We start from the raw sequence: 21,325 nt of genomic DNA, 5'->3' as shown, positions 1-21,325 counted from the left end.
CTGTTTTACTGCTCCTGTGGCCATATTTATTCAAGAATTTGGAAAGGAGCAGAATTTTTTAAAGTTCAAAAAAGTTTGTTAAAATTTTGTTACAATCAATGCTAGTAGCTAAATAATTAATAGCTGAAAATCAAAGACTAGAAGCAAGCTTGATGTTCAGTTCTTCTTGCACGATCATGGAAATGTGCTTTATGCACCGGTCTGTTGTGACACTTACCTAAATTTCACTCGTTTTAATTCAATAACTAGTGAAAATTGGGTTTTTAAAATAGTTGCTCTTCTGCTCAAAGAAGCTTCACAACCTACACGCAGGCGAAATAGTTAGAGCTTAGTAGTAAGCATGAAATATCAGGCATTAGGCTGTGAGTTGGTTGATTGACAATTTTTGTCCCATATGATTCCTCGACATTTTTTATGGAGTAAATAAGAAAAGTATTGAAGGTTGCGACTGTGTCGGGTGCTGAAAATGGGCTCAGCTTTTTTTAAACTGAATTTAAAATTCACTTTCAGTGACTCATTAGATTCTTTTTAAAGTACATATCCTAGTTTATTCAGACATTTCACAACATTATTAAGTTCGCACAACTTCCTGAAGTCTGTCATTATGTAGTTCAAAGATATTTGACAATTTCCCCTTTTGACTGACAGCTGTTTCTTTAAAATTATGTTGATAAGTTTTTCATCATTAACAGTTTTCAGATATTGTTATGGATGATCTGTGATCGAACCTTTGATCGCATATCAAGCGTCTGTTTACAATGATTGTATCTTGACGATTACTTTGTGGTCTGAAAAAGGGCCACTGAAACCCGCATCTAGAACCTACCTTGATCCGTCCCTGTGTATATGTTAGACCCATCAAAGATGTCCCTTCACGAGTATATTTACAAGCGGGCCTATGGACTGGCCGGTGATCAGCCGCAAGTGCGAAGAAGTGCGATGTTTAAAAATTATTCGCCCTTGACGATGAGAGAAGTGCCTATTGCTATTCCAGATACCAACAAAATTTTCGCTTCCAAGTGGATCTCGCACAGCGAGATAGCGTTTGGAACCAAGTGCAATCAAGTAAGCTCAAATTTTTGTAGCCTCTTAGGTTGCCTTAATTTTTTGCTCTTATTTTGGCCTCGAAGTGATAATGGTGAACGAGAATTGGCAATTTTTTTCAAAACTTGTTAAGAGAATTTGTTAAGTGATTCCATTTGGCGGCGTAAAATGTTTTTTAATGACACCATTGCAAAGAACAAATGGACGATTTGAGATTTCAATTTGAAATATTTTCTATATTACTGACGCGGTGGTATCAATGTCACATTACCATTATCAGTATTCGCTGAAATCCCACGACTAAAACGGACAATTTTTAATCATTGTGACCTAGTTTGCATTGTAACCATCAATAGTCGTGAAGTGTAAGCTGAGACTATTATTGAATTCATCGTGGGATTTTCCTCGACCAGGAGTATTGTTTCTCTGCCTGTTTTTCTTGTGACTCAAAGACGAGTACTGATTTCCACAACTCTGTCAATGCGACAAAAATCGTCCATTTATGATTTTTGTCACAACTTGACATCTTTCTTTCCGAACGTTTGGGATTGGCATCATTAATGTCAACATTTGACAGGATTTGAGGGATACGAATTCGTGCAAATTGTAAGATAACAACCCTTATTTATACATTTTTTTCCTAATTACTCTTCTTACCAACACTTTCTACAACTCAACTTCCTCAACTTTGAGGGGATAAGCGGTTTGAAAATCTAGAAACTCAAGTGTGATTCACATGAGCAAAATGTGTAGCGTCCTAAATTACGTTTCTTATGTTAATGGATATTTCCTTTTTTACCATGATTTCTTTGTTAAGTGGTATATTTTCAAGGCCATATATAGATTTGATTTTACTGCCTCATTAGGATGAGAAAATGTATATTCATTTTGATAAAATCCTGTGAACTTACTCAATTATATTTGCTATAAAACCACATAGTTATTTTTGGAGATAGTACGAACCGATACTTACATTTGCATTGTACACTTCTATATTAGCATTTTGTCTGGCACATACCAGCACGCGCCAGAAGTTTTATTTATCGTGAGTTATCTTGATATATCTTGAAATATTTGTTTTTTGATTACTGAGTTGTAAATATGGGCCCGGGTCTTGAGACGTATGAAGCTGAAGATTACAGCCGAAATTGTTTAGATAAAGAATAGGAGCCAGCAAATTCGGTCTTTTTAACTAAAAATCTTTTTTACTAGAAATCTTATTTAGCTGTTCGCCCTGCTTCGAGGTACATTTTTAAATGCTCAGGCGCTGTACAACAAAATCTTTAAAGGAATAATTCGTGACAAAAGATATGCCATATAACAGTCGGCGTGAAACATCACAACAAGGTTAGGGAATATAATAAGCCCCAAAGTCACATTACAATGTGAAATCTGATTTCTTATGTTTGCTTTATTAGGCACGGAGATCAAGCGCTGTGAAATTTGTAACAATTATTCATAAAATTTTTTTCCACAACACCTGCAGAGCCCTCGTTGAAGCGCGTAGTCTTATTGTCAGCCAGAGTTATTTTTTACAGAACTTAATTTTTCTCTATTGTTCAGCAATTAAAAACTGCCAGTATCGTTCAAGGTTAAAAGACCTGTTTGTATGTTAGGGCCCCTTAGCAGTTTCGCTTGCCTCTTTCAATAATTTGTTGACAAAGCGTAAAGATTTTTGTTAAATAAAGAACAAAAGTTTTGTTTACTAGTGACTATAACTCTTCTTGTAGTCTTTTGGAGATTTCGTAGAAAAAATTTTATTGTGGATGAATTGAATAATTTACCAGAGGGCAAAACGTTTTGTCTCTGCTAAAAGAGCTTTTGGCTTCCATATTTTTATTTTTGTTTTAAAGTAGTCTTCAGACTGTTTTCTTCCAAATTATTCTGACTGTTCTGGCCTAATTTTTTTCTGCTCTTGTAATGTTTGTTATACTTTGGTGGTTTGGAACTGTTCTTTGGTGAAATATACTATGCTTCTAGTGGTTTCAGAAAGTCTTCAGATTTGTTTTAGTCTTTTGAAAAGTAACTTATTGTAGTTTTTGACCATGTTTAATGGAAAAGTTTTTATTTACTTAATTGGATGTTTTAATGTTTTGTTAAGGTTTATTTTTCTAGTTTTTTTGCAATTCGTTGTCTTTTGGGACGTTGTCTTTTTTCACACTTTTTCATGATTTTTAAGTCAAATTGAAGTGATGATTTTGGCCACGCCGAAACAGGAAGTGAAGCGAAAAAGCGGTTGGTTTTGCAGCGTGAATTTTTTGCTCCTATTTTCAAGTAGAGTGAGAAAATGTTTGAACAAAGTTCGCTTTGTCGCTAATGGGTTTTTGAGCATGCGGCATTTTGAGATCGATGTTTACGGTTTTTTCCACATTTTTATCTGACTTTTTGAATGGTTTTCGCAATCCATTCATAGACCACTGTAGGTCCTGTTTTTTTGTTTAGTCAATGAAAATTCTTTGAATTGTGTCAGGAGTTGTCCCGCTCTGTTTCTTTAATTCTATAATTTTTTGATAAATCTTTTAACGTTGGTCTCAGTGGAATTTTTAACTAATTTTGTCAACGCTCTATTTAGGGACTATCGTACGACAATCTGCGGGTTATGCTTTCAGTTTTACTTTGCATAGAGCTATGGTGGACAGTGACGCTAAAAGATTATTAATTGTCCTGTAATCATCTGTCGGGGTTCTTTCATAACGTTTTCAGTAAACATTCCGCCATTTTTTAACAACATGTGTTTTATTCAAGTTGATATTGTATTCGTGATTAATTGCTCTCAAACGAAGTTTGTAGCAATTGTATTTGCAAAATTAGTGCCTTTTTATGCGATTTTCCGCTTGACTGATTTTTCGTCCTCAAAAACGGGATGAACAGGTAGCGCCCAGCGGGCATTAAGTCCTCTTAGAGCCTTTCAGCTCTGTTCCAGCTCAAACTGTTTTGGAGACTTATTATAGTGTGAAGGGCGGTTGAATACCCCTCCACTGTTGACCCCCCCCCCCACTAATGCCCCCACCTCCCTCCCCCCTCCCCCGCGCGATGTTACCCCCACCGCACTGTTACCCCCGTCAGCCCTCGATGCACCCCCCATTTAGCTACTGACGACCAACCGCTCACTAAAAACACGCAAATATATACTATTTTGCAATTTTTTCAAGCTTTTTGAAAAATATATGACATTTTTGATTTTCATCAGCTCTAGGTGTCAATGAACCTCCTTTAGGTTTTAATAATAGGTTACTGCATATTTTCTCGTGGTAATGGAATGGTTTCAAATTTTAAACATCACGAATTTTATTGACAAAACGTGCAATTTTAAATTTTTTGACATTTAGTTTTGCTTCTTCAGGTCTTTCCAGATCCATGCGCCAGAAAACATCCTAAGGGGTTTGATAATAAGTTACTGACAAATTTTAAATTGTCATGGAAAAGTTTTTCAACTATTTAATGTCACAAATTTTAGCAATTTTTCGATAAAACTTGCTTTTTTCAAGTTTCTCTTTAAATTGTTTGTCGTTTCTTAGGTTTTTTTTTCAGCCTGAAAAGCCAATGAACCTCCTCTAGGGTTTGAAAATAGGTTACTGTATAGTTTAGGTGTAATGGAATGTCTTGCAAGATATGAACATCACGAACTTGAGCAATTTTTTGACAGTTTTTGTCCTTACATTTTTTTTGACATTTATAGTCGACCCTCCATTAGGGTTTGATAATAAGTTACTGGAAAATTTTTCTTGGTCTTGGATTAGTTTTCAACTTTTCAATATCACAAGTTTTAGCAAGTTTTATAAAAACTTGCGATTTTTCTGTTTTTTCAATTTTTTGTCATTTTTAGATTTCTCTAGACTCAACAGCCACGGACATTCCTCTAGGGTTTGATAATATAGGGTTACTGCATTGTTTATAGATGTAATGGAATGTTTTTCAAGATTTTAACATCACGAATTTGAGCAATATTTTTTTTAAAAATTCTGCAATTTCATGTTTTTGATTTTTCCAGCCCCTTAGATCTCCAAGGTTTGATAATAAGCTGCTGCATAGTTTCTAGAGTTAATGGGATTGTGATCAATATTTTTATGACTCCAGTTTTAGTAATTTTTGGATAAAATTTAAAATTTTATCATATTTTCTTAAACTTTTATCTTGTTCCAAGTGTATGGATCTTTATGAGCCAGTTAAATTATTTCAGGCTTGAAACAGGGATAATGGATAGATTTTTGACAATGAAATGGTTCTCAATGTATTAAAATTTTGAATTTTAGCAAGATTTTGTTAAAATTTGCAATCGTTTCTAAAATCTTTTCAGTATGTTTCTGAGTTTAACGACCTATACTGGCCAACGAAACTATTAAGTCTCGGGGATGGATTACTTGACAGAACTTCTGAGACAAGAATTTGTTTTGAGCTTTTTTACTGCGAAGTTGAAAACTTTTCTTTTAATTTTGCCTTTTTCAGTTTTTTTCTATATGATTTATTTACCAACAAGGCTAAAAAAGTTGCAGAGTCGAATCCCATCATGAAAAATATTCCCATCTCTCTTTCTCTCTGTCTCTTATGATTTCTTCTTTTTCTTTCTCGTTCACGTTTTATCTCTCTCTCTCTCTCATACTATCTCTCTCTCCTCTCTCTCTCTCTCTCTCTCTCTCTTTGTTGATGCCGCACTTCAGCTGCTGTTTCGCGACGTAATAACATCATCTCTGATCCTCATTAACAATGAGTTATAGTAGAAATGTTTTAATCGTACTTGCTCTCAAAAGCAATTTATTGCAAATGTATTAATCCTGTTTGTCTCTTATGCAAATTTTCGTTTGGCCGATTTTTCGTCTGACCCATTTGTTTTTCGTCTTCAGATACTGGACATAGGTAGCGCCCAGTTTCCCTGAAGTTCTCGTAGTGCCGTTCAGCCCACTAGTCTTCAATTAAGCGATTAACAGAAGTTGTTTTGGAGACTTATACTTATGCTGTGGAGGGCGGTTCTTAGAAGTTGATCCCACACCCCACCCACCCACAGCCCCCACATCTGTCCTCCCAATCCACTCCCCGATGCGGTGCACCCCCGCTTCGCTCACCTTACCCCCCTTCAATCAATCTAAAGCTAGCATCACTAAACCGTGGCTGGCTACTGACGAAGCCGACCGCTAGCCGGTCGTTTGAGAGCAATTCGCCTGACGTTAGTCGGTTATGTTTTATTTTTTGGAGGTATCAGGTTCAATTTAGCGAAAGAACCCAGGAGCTAGGTTTGGAACTCCGTTTCTTAATCCTGAGTTTAAATTTTTGTTTACACTTTCTATTTCTGTTTTTAAGACGCAAGTTTGTAAGACTGCATTATGTTGCTCAATTTCCTTTCTCGCAGAGATGGAGTGTTCAGTGTTCCGAGTAACAGCTACAAAGTGTCCATCTTTCTGGCCATGGGGACCAGTTTTAGAATGCTAAAAGCAGTAATTTGGAAGTCTGATCGACTTTTGGTGGGTTAGGCGTCGATACTTAACTGAGCTTGCGTTTCAATATTTGCAATACATTTCAACTGAGCTTGTTGTGATCCAGGCTACCCAGATGCTGTTTCAAGACTGATTATTTGATGGCTTTCGAGAAGCACTCCATCTGCAAAATTTTTTGCTTTGCACAATCTTTCTCGACGAAAGCCTGTCTGACTTTCTCTAGAATGGCGATCAATATATTCACGCCAGTGATCTCAACGTAATGCATTCGAGTAGTGTGTATATGCCTAAATTTCCCGAACAGATGACAAGCTTGTATAAGGAAATCGTTGCTTTGTTAGCTTAACTCTTCCTAGTGGCCAGTCTACCCAGGGTAGCACGTGGGGTGAGATGAGGTTCGATTTTCACCCCCTGGGTAGGTCGACCTTCTACTTTATTGTTATATTTATTATTTGCATACCCATTGAAGTGTAATTGATAATAGCTAGGAATCAAAGGCTCTCTCGTTAGCAAAGACACAGTGTTAGCCTTTCTTCCGATTAAGCATTGTTCCTTGTTCATGTCTCTATGACAGCGTTCTGAGGTTTGTTTGCCTTGGCGTTGGCACCGGAGACCTGGTCAGGGGATGTTAAATATTTAAGTGTAACTATTTAACTTTAGCCAGGGCAGATACTAGGTGGGTTTTATAACCCCGTCTATCTGTCCTCTCCGAGATATCTGTCCTCTTCTATCTGTCCACTTCGAATTCTCAAGTAATTTTTCACGCTTGTCTTCGTTTTTGAGTGATATCAGTTGCTCTCACTCCGAACTCCGAAATAAAGTTTTTCGTTAAAATAAAAGCAGTTGTAAAATAGCAAATATCGTCAGCCTGATAGCCGAATGTTTAATGCTTCTGTGGCAAACTCGGAGGATTTTGGTGCAGCCATAAAGAAAATTTTATCTTGGCTACAGCCCCTGAATTAAATTGCCCCGCCTGTCACTTGAGAGCAATTTGTCCGATGTTAGTCTGTTTGTTTTATCTAGTGTCCAAAATTGCTGTTCCAAGTGCGTTTTTATTCAAAAAAAAATTGTGCACTTCAATTGATCTTAATTTTTCTGAACTACGCAGCCTTTTCAATAATTTCACATCCCCCTCCCCGCTGTTAACCCCCCGAGTTCCCCGTAGGTCGCAATTGTATATGTCGATCTTTTACTGTTTTTGAATGTCAGTATTTCATCCTCAAAATCTGTGTTTCAAAAAAACAGCATCATTGTTTGCCATGGCTCGTAGAATATTCTGTTCTTTAACTAATTGATTTTCGTTGCGTTAATTGTTCTTAATGACGCAGATTTCTTGTCAATAATGAGAACGCTATTTGATATGGAAGTGGGCAGAAATTTTTCCTATTTAGCTCAAAGTGCTGAATGTGAACAACCAAAGCCGCTTTTCGATTCCGCTTCTGAAGCGACAGAATGTACAGTCACGTGGCCCTCTCACGGAGCGAGAGCAAAGGCAGCAACAGCCTTCCAACTGTGGAATTCACATGATTGCTGTGAATCCCTCGGAGACACGCCTAGCTACCGGGGGAGAGAACCCAAACGACATTGCCGTGTACTCGCTGCCACAGATTGACCCGCTAGTGCTAGGAGAGGTGAGAATTCACTGCGCTAAATTACTTAAAACAAAAAACAGTGCCAGAAATTAAAATGCCGGAAGTTCCTATTTTCCTATCTAATTAGCCAGAAGTGGACTGCCATAAACTTTGGTCCTATTAAAATGTGCACGTTTCGTGTTTAATAGCCGCGAAGCGATAGCGGCTATTATTGGGGACATCGTGGTTTTTTTACGACTCGAAGAGGAGTATTGAGATTCTACAGGTTTTTTTTAGCAGAAAGCAAGTTTGTTCATGACTTGAATTTTGACTTCTTTCTTTTCGAGCATTTACCTCCGTTTTTGATTGTTGACATCTGTTTTCGATCATTGGACTTTAACAGTAGCTTTTGTAATGTATAGTAATTAGGAACTGCTAGTAATGTTCAAGGTGAAGAGGTCATTTTGAGATTTTTTGTTCCTATATAAGACACCCCTAATTATCCCACACAACGCCCCCCCCCCACCACCAATCTACCCCCCCCCCCCCCCTCAACACCTACCTACCCCTCCCCCCACCGCCCCCTGCACCCCCCCCCCCAACTTACCCCACCTACCCCTAGCCCCTCCCTTCACCTAGCTACCCCCAACTACCCCAGCACTACCCACCTCCCCAACCTACCTACCCACCCACCCCACCTAGCTCCCCCCGCACCTAAAAAATTATCGGCATATTTTTAAAACACTTTAATGAGTTTGTTGGGCTACTTTTGTTTTTTTTCTCTTGTCTATTTTGATGTTCTGATTTCGGTAAGGTTAGGTTAGAGATTATAATGCACGACGATTCGAGTCGTTTCCGGTATTCTACCGGCTATGTTTTTAATTCGTCGTCTCCATCGATGATTCTTACGATCTGACTTCTTGGAATTGACTTTTTCAATGACTTCAGTGACTTCTACTGCTTTGCAGTTAAGATTTGTGTACGTGACGTCATTTCTGCTTTTAGGTCAATTGCGTGACTTAACCTCACTCAAAAAAATTACTTCTGAACTCACTTATGGAACTTTAATATTTATGAACATTTACTAGTTAATAGTGTGCATCCAAGTAGTGCCAAACTTATATGCCCTAATTCGTGATTATTAGTCTTGAGTTTTTGATTTCGAATATCAATTTTGAAAAAGCTCTTTTAGGGTTTTTTCCTTATAGACCGTATGTATAAAAAAACTGACAGTCCGAATCTGTCTATCTTATTTCTTTAGTTGTTTCAATTCATGGAAGGCCACAAGCGTCTATATTGGCTATTTTCCGGCAATCTGCCGGCTATGTTTTTAACCAGGGTACGTGACTGCAGAAGTCACTTCTAAATTCTGGCTGAACATCTCGAACATATCACGGTTCTCAATAAACGACAGAAGTTCTCAGTGACTTCAAGCAGAGTCATGTAACCAATAATTCAAGTGGCACGGGAGTTGAAAAGTGTGATTGAGAGAGTCATAATTTGAATTGAACCGTTGGCAAGTAATGTCTGGAAGCAGAAGTAGAGCCAGATATGTATGAAGCTTTGAGTGTTAAAGACGGCAGAAAAGAAAGTAGCGCTTCCATAATTTCCTGTTTTGGTAACGTGACTCTGCTTGAGTCACTGGGAACTTATTGGAGTTCACAGTGAACCGCGTGTCAGTTCAAGATGTTCAGCCAGAATTTCAAAGCGACTTCTACAGATTCACGTAAATTTGCCTAAAAACGCCCAACTTAAAAATTATGAAATGCCGAAAGCCCATGAAAATCAACTTTTTGCTTTGTATATAAGAACTTTCTACCTACTTTCATTTTACCTACTTTTGGAGTTAAAGAACGCGTGTGCTTTGATTAACCTATTCAACGCTTATGCGAAGTAAACATAGTTTGTTTTTGATAGTCGGGTACTTGTTACAGCAGGGTTCTTGTTTTAGAAGGGTCACGGTGACTGGGTCTTTTGTGGATCATGGCTGGACGACGAATTCATTGTGACAGGTATGACAGCCTCATGTTCTGCTTTTTAAAAAAAAACCCCGTTCATTAAGCTGACATTTTTTGATCTTCAATATTTCGGGGCTCGTTAGGAGTTGTGTGACCCTAAGCGAAGCTGCCACACGGGGGTCGTGGACAACGCTTACAAATTTGTGAAATCTACTTGCTATCTTTCGTAAATAGAATTCACGTGAAATCTACAGTTCAAAACGTAGCCTTGTATGCACTTTTAATAATTTAGTGTAATTAAAATTCACAATGTAAGAGTAGCTCTCTCGTATGGAAATTGAGACAGACAAATAAAATGACTGCTGAGGGATATTTCTGAAAAAAATTCAAATAAATGCATTATGGTTTTAGAAGTTTAAGGAGATCATTAATTTGAAATTTTGCCTAGATTTGAGTTCAAATTAAGTTCTTATTGTTGGTTATAGAAATGTGGGACATTAATAATGTTGTAATCGCGTGAAACGTGTGAAATTAGATTACAAAACGTGAAATTTAATTACCTTTAGTTTGAGAAATCTAGTTACATCAAAGCTGTAAGTATAAAAAAATGGGTTCAAAAAAGAGCAATTCCTCCGACATTAGTCGGTTTATGTTTAAATTTTCTTTGTTGTGAACTTTGTAGCAGTTTATTGCGTAAATTATTGGTCTGTGGCTCACACGAGCTATATTTATTAGTTTTAGCTGTCCTGTTATGCGTTTGCTCTGGCGAGAATAAGACAATCAAACTCGAAATTGTTTTTGATTTTTGTTAAATGTTTTTGGAATAATTGATCAGGCAACCCACTAGGATTTTTGAAGTACGGTCAAATATTTTTTTTTACTAATCTGCCGTTAAAATAGTGTTGGTTTGTTAATAGGAAGCCGTGACAATTACCTGTGCTTGTGGCACATATCATCTGATGACGATTTCACACATCAAGACTGTTCGTCATCCAAATCCTCCTCCTCTTTTCCTATTCCTGGCTATGCGCACCAGTCACCCCTTTCCTCTTTCATGACTCCCTCAGACGAGGATAGTGCAGCTACCATCGCTGAGAGCTCATTCAGCGCCCGTCAGCTTCCGAGCGCGCAATCAGTAGCCTCGTGTGAAGCTAGCGATCAATTCGAAGTAAGAAGGCATTTTTATTCTTCTATTACATTGATGCTACAGTACAAATTTTTTGGGAGTACCCTGAAAGTGAAATTTACTTGTTCTCAATCCAAGTTTGTAGCAATTATTGGGCTCCGGTTGCACTTTTTTGACTTTTCGTTCTCAATAATAACAAAAAACGAGATGAACTTGTAAAGCCTGATGGCATTAAGTGCCTGTTCTGTGCTCTTATCGCTATACTAGTCTGTAACTTTACCTTTGACGGAAACCCCTGTGGAGGGTCAATTTCATTATCCCATGGTCTACTTTGGGAAGTTCTCCCCCATTTCCTTACAGCCTGGTTTCTTACTATTAAAGCCAACCCCTTCCCCTCGCGAGTCGTTTGATAGCAATTTGTCTGACGTTAGTTGTTTATTAATAGCTGTCATTGTGATAGCTGGGCGGACCTATTATTGGCCTTCTCTAGCATTTATAGTTGTGAGCTGAACGTAGCTATATTGCTGTGCTCTTGGTTTTTTACAATTTAAAGATTTGTATTGGGGCGCTGTCTTTCTTATAAGATCACACACATTTTCAATATTTTTGATTGTGGTTTTTTGTTCACGTATGGCAATTGAACTTCGATTATAACTGTTTAATAGCCGCGTCAGCAATTCCAGGCGGCTATTATTGCGCTCCTATTTTTTTTACTTCGTCTAACAGATTTTTGTTTCGTCTTACCGTAACTTCATTGCTGCTTTTAGGTCAATTGCGTGACTTACCTCACTCAAAAAAAAATATTTCTGAACTCACTTATGGAACTTCAATTTTTATGAACATTTAATAGTTAAAGATCATTAGTGTGCATCTAAGTGGTGCCAAACTTATACCCTAACTCTTGAGTATTAGTCTTGAGTTTTTGATTTCGAATATCAATTTTGAGAAAGCTCTTTTAGGGCTTTTTCGTTAAAGACCGTATGTGTCAATAAAATTGACAGTACGTATCTAACCCCAAAAGTCTAGTGGTTTATTAATCGACTGGTGGTCGATCTGTCTATCTTATTTCTTTAGTTGTTTCATTTCATGGAAGGCCACAAGTGTCTATCGCGGCTATTTTCCGGCAATCTGCCGGCTATGTTTTAGTCAGTTAAAATTCTTTGAATTGTTTTGTTTCGTCATCTAACGCTCTTCGTTTTACATATGTTCTGGAAGGTTCTGTTGCTTTAATTTATCAGTGTTTTTCACGCTTGGTTTTGCTTTTTGTGTGCACTACGTTGCTCGCATTCCTAATTTATATCTGTTGCTCACACAAAGTCTATTGTAAGATAAACGCTGACGAGGGCCTGATAGCGGAGTGGTTGATGCCTCGTATTCTTATGAGGAGGATTGGGGCTCGAACCTTTCGGGTGTCAAAATTTTGTGCACCCAAAATGTTCTCAATGATGCACCCCTTTAAATTTTTAAGGTTGCCGCAATAACTTTTTTCCGAGTCATTTCTTTATCCTCTTTGTATCTGTATTTTACGGGACAAAAGTCTCGTAGCTATTCGGGCAGTCTGTTGGTTATTTTTTATTTGGCTAGATTTTTTTGTTACGACCAATATGACATCCATGCATTCAATTTTTAGATCGAATAGCGTGCGTTAGGTCATTTTTACACTTATTGGAGTGATTTTTGTTTTCATTGGCGTGAATGTTGTGGCCATATGTGACTTACCTCACTCTCAAAGTGTCTTTAATTTTACAATTTGATGTGCTGCATTTACAGTAGACATTTTCAAAGGCAATGTAAGACACTATTTTGCGGGCCATCTTTGTTTCTGTCAAAATTGTTTTAAAGCAATTTATAAAAGATAAGAATGATACAACATTCAAGTTCATACAATTTGGATATCGAATACGCTAAACCCCCCATTCTATAAAGTTGCTCCATATTTATTTTCTTTAAAAAAATCGTTAACGGGATTTTGAAGTAGATTCGTATTGTTCGCATTTTTCAAAAATTGTAAAATAGGCAGCAGTTTTCCTGATGATTTTTACGCATTTCTGAAGGATAAGATGGTACCGGAGAAAGAGCGCTTTTAAGTGTTGAATGCAAATGGAAAAAGTAGTTTTCAAGAAGCTAAAATTGCAATTCCTGCAGCTTTCATTTCAAGCTCTTCCCATCGCTCAAGAAGCGCTTAATTTTTAAGAGATGCTTGGGAAAATATGAGTTAAGTTTCAAATTTTGTTCACCTCGGTTTTGTAGAGAGCTTTCTTTTATTAAGGGTGAATTTAGCATCAGCATATTCTCCTTTCGACATCGTTTCACAATTCGTTCTAATGCATCGGTAGGTATACGCTTTCAAACTAGTGGGGCTGCAAAATCTCTTTAGGTTCTGAATTTTTTGCAATGAAATTTGGTTCCAAAAATTTTTTGTTGCCCCTTTGTGTATTTAGGTTTTATTGCAGTCATCTCTGCGCTTTTAAAAGGAAGCTAAACTTGTTTAAACTTTCTGCTCCTCGACTTGCTTTCCAACGTGGGCTATTTTATTTGTTCATCTTATTGGTGTTTTGATTGGCGACTAGATGCTGTAGCGTGAGAGCAATCTTGCTCAAGTAGAGTTTCGAGATGTTTTGAGAATAGAAGAATGAGTAGAAAATTGTGTTACTGCTCGTTTCAGGTACCTTTTTATTCTCCTGTTCAACCACTGGCAAAGAAGTTGTGCCAGACGAGCGATCGAGTGAGAGCCATGGCTCTCAACACTAGAAGACAAGAACTGGCCGTCACCTCATTAAATGGATATATCCACACATGGGATCCGGGTCTAATGAAACAGGTGAATGAACTGTTTTGATCACCAATATAGGTTAGCGGTGGAACATAATACGTCATTATGCAAAATATTAAGACTAATTTGACTTCTTTGTGGGTGTGCTTTTTTCAACGCTTAACTTCATGTTTTACGTGATCTATATCGCACACTAGAAATTATGAATTTGATTGCGCTCTAATAGAAGAAAATTTGGTACCATAAATGTAATGTAAATCTTAAATGCGCTGGAACTAATTTTTCCCAAAAGTAGTTAAAAACAACGGTTAATTGGCTGTGACATTTATTTTGACCAATTGAGTTATTTAATGCATTATATATACATAAGTGATTCGTTCTACTTCGCTATATGTGCATATTTTGTATATTCGTTGATTCATTTGGATTCCAAAACTTACTTTGGTCACATCTAAGCGTTTCTTTTAGATGTATTGGGTATTGGACGTTGTATTTTTGCAATTGGGAAGACTTGGGGCTTTCCTGAACTTTTTTTATGCTATTGGGGCTTTCTGCTAACAATACATGGGAGTTTCTTAGAGCTATTTGATTGCTGCCATCTTTATCTAGACTAGCTAACGTTGCTTCGCAGAAATCTCTTATATTTTTGTCTCTGTGTACGGGAAAAAACTTTATTTTGAAAGTTATATTAAACGGGTATATAGAACCAAGTGAATGGTTGTGGTGATAATAGCAGATGGTTTTGAAATTTACTGCGTTTATTTTGTCACTTTCTTCATCAACCAGATGCGAGCTCTGAACCCGCTAATCTCGATTGATTCTACGGTGTGTTTGTGTTTAGACGAGGTCAGAGAAACTCGTGGATTGTCAGGAGACAGTGACTTTGTGCTATTCAGCTGAGCACAATCTTTACTGCTGTGGCTCCTACCAGTATCTCATGTTCTTCGACCCACGCACCATGCGCCTCACTCAGTGCTATGGCCTCAGGGATAAAGAAACGGGTAAGAGGCCACCAGTCACACCACTATGAATAGCAACTATAAAATGATTGTCTATTTTAGTGCAAAAGCCTGATTCCTTGCTAATTTTTGTCTTCGAACTATCCACAGCTTTTAAATATTGACTTTTGTTTTTAATTGCTCTCGAATAAAGTTTGAAGCAATTATTGTCAACATGTGCGTCTTTTTCTTGACCGCTTTCGCCTTTTTGTTCTCCAACATTCTTGGACTTCTCAAGTGACTTTTTCACGCTTGTTAATAGCCGCCCTCAGCTTCTCAGCCGGCTATTATAGCGCTCCTATTTTTTTTTACAATTCAAAGAATTTTAATTGTTTTGGGACGCTGTCTTTTTTAATAGCCGCACAGCGATAGCTGGGGCTATTATTGGCCTTCTCTTGGTTTTTTTACAATTCAAAGAATTTGAATTGTATTGGGGCGCTGTCTTTTTTTTTTTAAGATCTGTTCACACATTTTCATGATTTTTGAAGTCAAATTGGAGTGGTGATTTTGGTCACGCCGAAACAGGAAATGGAGCGAAAAAGCGAGTGGTTTTGCGGCGTGAATTTTTTTCGCTCTAATTTTAAAGTAGAGTGAGAAAACAGTGTTTGAACAAAAGTTCGGTTTCTCGGTAGTGGTTTTTTGTTCACATGCGGCAATTTCACTCTGATTTTTACTGTTTTTTCGATTTTTTGGATCGGATTTTTTTCTGAATGGTTTTCCCAATCCATTCACAGCTCATTCTGGACCTAGTTTTTTTTTAGAATCAAAATTACATATTTCACTAGTGGTTTATTGTTCTCCCTAGCAGCATTTTGACATTGATTTTCTGTTTTTTTTTGTTTTTTTCATCTGATTTTTTTTAGAAATGGTTTTCCCAATTCACCCATTGTCCGTTCTAGGTCTAGTTGTTTGTTAAGTCAATGAAAATTCTTTGAATTGTACGTCAGGACTTGTCCTGCTATGTTTTTTTATTTCGTCGTCATGATTTTTGTTACGACCATATGACGTCACAGCCACTTTTTGTTCATTCGTTCATGCAATTTCAACTGAATTGCATGTGTGACGTCATTTTTCGCTCTTAGTGGAGCGAGTTTTTTTGTTCATGCGCCTGATTAATGGTCACACTTGACTTACCTCACTCTCAAAAATGACTTCCTCACTTTGAAATTGACTTTTATTTACTTTAATTCAAAGAGATAAGGTCAAATGGGTGTGTGTCACTCTAAATGAAGGTTAATTGAGATCAGCTAATAGAGGCAGCAATAACTTATACAGATTTTTAATCAAAATATAACAGATCAGCCTTCAATGAAAAGACGGGTTTTTTGGTCTGTCTTTCTTACTGTTTTTTTTAGACTGCCGATCTACGAATCTATTGCGGCTATTTTCTGGCAATCTGCCAGCTATGTTTTTAAGATCTGTTCACACAGTTTCGTGATTTTTGAAGTCAAATTGGAGTAGTGATATTGGTCACGCCGAAACAGGAAGTGGAGCGGAAAAGCGAGTGGTTTTGTGGCGTGAAATTTTTTCGCTTAAAATTTAAAGTAGAGTGAGAAAACGGTGTTTGAACAAAAATTCGCTTTCTCGTTAGTTCGATTCTATCGGTGATTCTTGCGACCTGACTTCTTGGAATTGACTTTTTTCAGTTTCAGTGATTTCTACTGGTTTGCTGTTAAAATTTGTGTACGTGACATCATTTGTTCTGCTTTTAGGTCAATTGTGTGACTTACCTCACTCAAAAAATTACTACTGAACTCGCTTAATGAACTTTAAATTTTATTAACATTCCATAGTTAAAGGTCAATAGTGTCAAAATAGTGCCAACCGTATATGACCTTATTCTCGAGTTTTAGAGTCTTGAGTTTTTGATTTCGAGTATTAATTTTGAAAAAACTCCATTAGGGCTTTTTCTTTATAGAGCGTATGTGTCTCAAAAAATGACAGTCAAAAACTAACCAAAAAGTCTAGTGGTCTGTTACAGGACTGGTGTTCCATCTGTCTGTCTTATTTCTTTAGTTGTTTCAATTAATGGAAGCCAACAGGCGCGGCTATTCTCCGGCAATCTGCCAGCTGTGTTTCTTATTGTTGACCTAAACTTTTGTCAAAAAGAATGAATTTTCTTGCTTTAATACTGCAATTTACAGCTTTATAGTCTCCGTGGACATTAAAATTTTGTTCTAATATCGTTGTCAAACTTTTGTTAAAAAGAGAGGAGTAGATGCTTTTAATATTTAAATACCTTCTAACAAGGCAACTTGATCTGTTATTAAAAATATTGATGAGGAAATTTCTGGCAATCTGCCAGCTATGTTTTTAAGATCTGTTCACACAGTTTCGTGATTTTTGAACTCAAATTGGAGTAGTGATATTGGTCACGCCGAAACAGGAAGTGGAGCGGAAAAGCGAGTGGTTTTGTGGCGTGAAATTTTTTCGCTTAAAATTTAAAGTAGAGTGAGAAAACGGTGTTTGAACAAAAATTCGCTTTCTCGTTAGTTCGATTCTATCGATGATTCTTGCGACCTGACTTCTTGGAATTGACTTTTTTCAGTTTCAGTGATTTCTACTGGTTTGCTGTTAAAATTTGTGTACGTGACATCATTTGTTCTGCTTTTAGGTCAATTGTGTGACTTACCTCACTCAAAAAATTACTACTGAACTCGCTTAATGAACTTTAAATTTTATTAACATTGCATAGTTAAAGGTCATTAGTGTCAAAATAGTGCCAACCGTATATGACCTTATTCTCGAGTTTTAGAGTCTTGAGTTTTTGATTTCGAGTATTAATTTTGAAAAAACTCCATTAGGGCTTTTTCTTTATAGAGCGTATGTGTCTCAAAAAATGACAGTCAAAAACTAACCAAAAAGTCTAGTGGTCTGTTACAGGACTGGTGTTCCATCTGTCTGTCTTATTTCTTTAGTTGTTTCAATTAATGGAAGCCAACAGGCGCGGCTATTCTCCGGCAATCTGCCAGCAGTGTTTCTTATTGTTGACCTAAACTTTTGTCAAAAAGAATGAATTTTCTTGCTTTAATACTGCAATTTACAGCTTTATAGTCTCCGTGGACATTAAAATTTTGTTCTAATATCGTTGTCAAACTTTTGTTAAAAAGAGAGGAGTAGATGCTTTTAATATTTAAATACCTTCTAACAAGGCAACTTGATCTGTTATTAAAAATATTGATGAGAAAATTTGTTTAAAAAGAGGAAAGCAAACGCAGAACTTTAAAGTGTATTCAAGTGTTTTTTGTTTTTTCCGTCTTCTATTTTTCTTTTTCTAGAAAAATCATTAATACTTACTTTTTTAAAATCTATTGATAAGTTGAACGTATGTTGCGTTTTAAGATGTTTAATCGCTCTCGAACGAAGTTTGAGGCCGTTATTGTAAACGTGTGTAATTTTAAGCAAGATTTTTGCTTGACCGTTTTCACGCTTGGCTTCTGAATTTTTGTGTGATCTCAATTGCTTTTACTCTTTAGAAAGTTTGTTGCTGGCATAAAGGCGATTTTTAGCGTTGAAGTTGGAAATACTTTATGATTGAGTGATTTAAGAGGCCAGACTGTTGTTCTGGGGGTTGCGGATTCGAACCCCTCTGGGGTCGGAATTTTGAAACCATAAAAAGGTTATATGCAACGCACCCTCCAAATTAAATTGCCTTGTCTGTCCCTCGGGAGCAGTTCGTCCGGCGTTAGTCGGTTTGTGTTTTTTTTTCGTTTCTATTGGTACTCACCGAAGTTTTTCCTTTAAAATTGTGCTTAATCTTGTATGTTCTGTCTGGTCAATTGCTGAGTCTATTTTCATGTCTCTAGTAAATGACTAAATTCGAGTAACAAAACTTTTTAAATGATCAAAATCTGAGAGTTTTTGTTTCGTTCATGAATGAGGTAGAATGTAATTTAACTTTTCTCTTAGAGATGTATAATTAACGAATCTGGTTACTGTTTGCGCACAAATTTGTATAGATTCTATTTCAGGTGATATGACAATAGCTCAAAAACAAAAATGGGATAATAGATCAATAATGAAATTACTTCCGTTGCATACTGGTCAATCAGGTTTTAGCCCTCACTTAATATTCATACCAAGTTCCACCGGCCACTAAGGTATGGCCATGACGCGCAAGGCACAGTCAGATTCAGTAATCTGATGTCGGCTCTCAAACACTGCTTAATTTCAGCCAATGAGAATAGATCAATTTCGATTTACTGTCCCACTTCTAGCTTTCGATCTATTGTCCGGTCACGTCGATGTCATGTATTTTTTCCCATTTCGTTTACATCTTACTAACTGTTATATCTTGCTAATCTGTATTTGAATTGTAGGAGTGTATTGTTTTAATTTCACATTATTTAAGTTAAAAATTGACGCTGATAAAACTATCGAAATTAGAGTATATTACAAGAACAGGACGGCAGAAAGGCTGATTTAGAGCAACTGCATTCATATGATCAAATTACTGATTGAATTAGCTTAAAGTAATTTAACTATTTTTTAACTCGCCGTCTGGTTGTGATAGCCTTCGAAGTTTTTCGAAGAATCTCGATTGAAATAACCTTTTTTCTTCTGGAACAATTTTCCGCTTTCTCGTGTTCTTTATTTTGATAAATTTAAGCTCGATGGCCTTATTGTGAAGTTGTTCTCAAGGCTATCAAGTAGAATTTAGCACGTGTTTTTTAGTCTTTGCAATTTGTAATTGGTAAGAGGTGCTTTTCAAAAAAAATAGTCTCTTGAGTACTAGTGTACTATATCTTATACGAAGCATGCTTTGCACTAATAGGGTAAACATTGAGTTGCAGAATTAAGCAAGAATGATATTCCGATTCAACAGTGTTTGACGGAATTTTTTGCTTGTTCCAGGTATCCGATCCCTTGCAACAGTTGATGATGTGCTAACGATTGGTACTGGCAAGGGCCTCATTCGGTTCTTCGATCTTTCGGCCAATAGATTTATCACGTGCAATTGCGGAGTTGATTGGTCACTCAAAGCTGGTAATGGCCGCATTGTAAGTATTGCGCGAACGTAATCACGATTTCCGTGATGTCGAAAGCTGACATTTTTTATACCACAAGTTAGATCTTTTGTTCAATGTTTTCAAGCTGCTAGTGAAAATTTATTGAAAATTACTTAATGAAAGCATGGTTTTCTTGCTGTGACATAATTTTGCGTTCAGTTATTATTGTGTCCAAGCAGTAAATTGAGCTTTTGTTGTGGATGATAAATGAACCATCAGACTCGCTTTCCTCAATGGAACCACCATTATGTACCATAACAAGTTTCTGCTGATAAGGTGTTAGAAGTGTGCATTCTGATTTTTTACCTATCAAGTATGTTATGTCATGAGATGTAGAATCCTATGAGTAAACCAGTGATTTTCTTTTAGACCGATAATGCCACCTCAATCCCCGACATCCTAAACATTCCTCCTTCCGAGTACAGACACGCAATATACACCCTCGCCTATGACAGGAGTCGCTCCCGCCTCTTCTCGGCCGGGGGACCTCTGCACGCCCAGATATCTGGAAACTATGCCGCTTTGTGGGTATAATATTGAGCACTTGTGGCGTGCAGTGACGAGTGCTCAATTTGACGCCATGTGCTTTAATTTGTGTACAAAACTTGAGTAAAGTGTGGGTAAATATATATGGACTCTATATAGATAGTTTTACCGTGTCTGTGACTTACAACTAATTTGGTGCTGTAAAAGGAACCTCATCGAAAACCGACTGGAACAACTTTTAACTTAGCTTCCAATATGTTCGATGATGTTCTATTTATACGAAATATAGCCTAGATTCGCTTTAGATTTAGCTGAAGATGTTTTTGGATTTATGTATGTTATACTTTGGGTATTTTGCCCTGTGTAAAACGTGAATGTGATAAATTACGCTTTATAAAATGCATTTTATTCTGTTTTCTACGCCATGTCTGTAATTTTCTGTTTAAATTGAAGTCTGAACCATGTTTTTTGATGTAACAGTTGTAAGCGGGCGGGAATGTTTTTTCAAAAATTTTATTAAAGTTCAAAAATTCACAGAAAAGATTTTTGTTTCAGTTCTCGCTTTGCGAAAATGTCATCTAGACTGCTGGCTTTCGAATTGGTTTTGAATGCGCGTGATAGGTCTGCACATTTTTGAGAACAATGTTTCCGATTTTTGATTAATTATCCACTTACTTTATTCGTTTTTCATTTATATTTATTTAAGCACGATTTTCGAGGTTGCTTTAGAGATTAGTTTGTGAGCTGAGGTGGCTTATTACACTCTGAAAATGTCTTTGTTAAAGTTCGAATAAGATCTGAGAAAAATCGTTAACTATCAAGGGCTGTAGATTGTTACTACTTTAGAGTAAACTAATGACAGTGCGCAAAAAATCTGGATCGTGTTGGGTCATAACTTCATTCATCTTTGCTGTTGCCGATTGTAAGCTGC

The 21,325-nt window shown here is 36.9% G+C and overlaps 2 protein-coding genes across 2 annotated transcripts in view; one reads left to right on the top strand and one right to left on the bottom strand.

Annotated features, from left to right (window-relative positions):
• The window catches only part of LOC142341500 (large ribosomal subunit protein uL18-like), a 302,218-nt gene that overhangs the window by 129,532 nt on the left and 151,361 nt on the right, over positions 1 to 21,325 (bottom strand). The window lies entirely within an intron of this gene.
• Positions 697 to 20,858, top strand: LOC142341495 (DDB1- and CUL4-associated factor 12-B-like). Its single transcript, XM_075392468.1, has 8 exons — positions 697 to 1,065; positions 7,865 to 8,104; positions 9,996 to 10,056; positions 10,920 to 11,170; positions 13,794 to 13,949; positions 14,743 to 14,902; positions 19,754 to 19,899; positions 20,278 to 20,858. Exons 1-8 carry the CDS (start codon positions 847 to 849, stop codon positions 20,440 to 20,442), a joined length of 1,398 nt encoding a protein of 465 aa, XP_075248583.1. The 5' UTR covers positions 697 to 846; the 3' UTR covers positions 20,443 to 20,858.

Source organism: Convolutriloba macropyga, chromosome 6 (genome assembly GCF_964194025.1).
Source record: "Convolutriloba macropyga chromosome 6, txConMacr16.3, whole genome shotgun sequence".
In the NCBI taxonomy this organism is placed as follows: Eukaryota; Metazoa; Xenacoelomorpha; order Acoela; family Convolutidae; genus Convolutriloba; species Convolutriloba macropyga.
This window is presented reverse-complemented; position numbering and strand designations above follow the sequence as displayed.

What these genes read in the sequence shown, in the direction of transcription:
- LOC142341495 (XM_075392468.1), top strand. Translation starts at nt 847, where the DNA reads ATGTTAGACCCATCAAAGATGTCCCTTCACGAGTATATTTACAAGCGG. An exon ending in ACCCGCTAGTGCTAGGAGAG is followed by an intron (nt 8,105 to 9,995) that starts GTGAGAATTCAC and finishes TTCTTGTTTTAG; the next exon opens with AAGGGTCACGGTGACTGGGT. An exon ending in AAGCTAGCGATCAATTCGAA is followed by an intron (nt 11,171 to 13,793) that starts GTAAGAAGGCAT and finishes TGCTCGTTTCAG; the next exon opens with GTACCTTTTTATTCTCCTGT.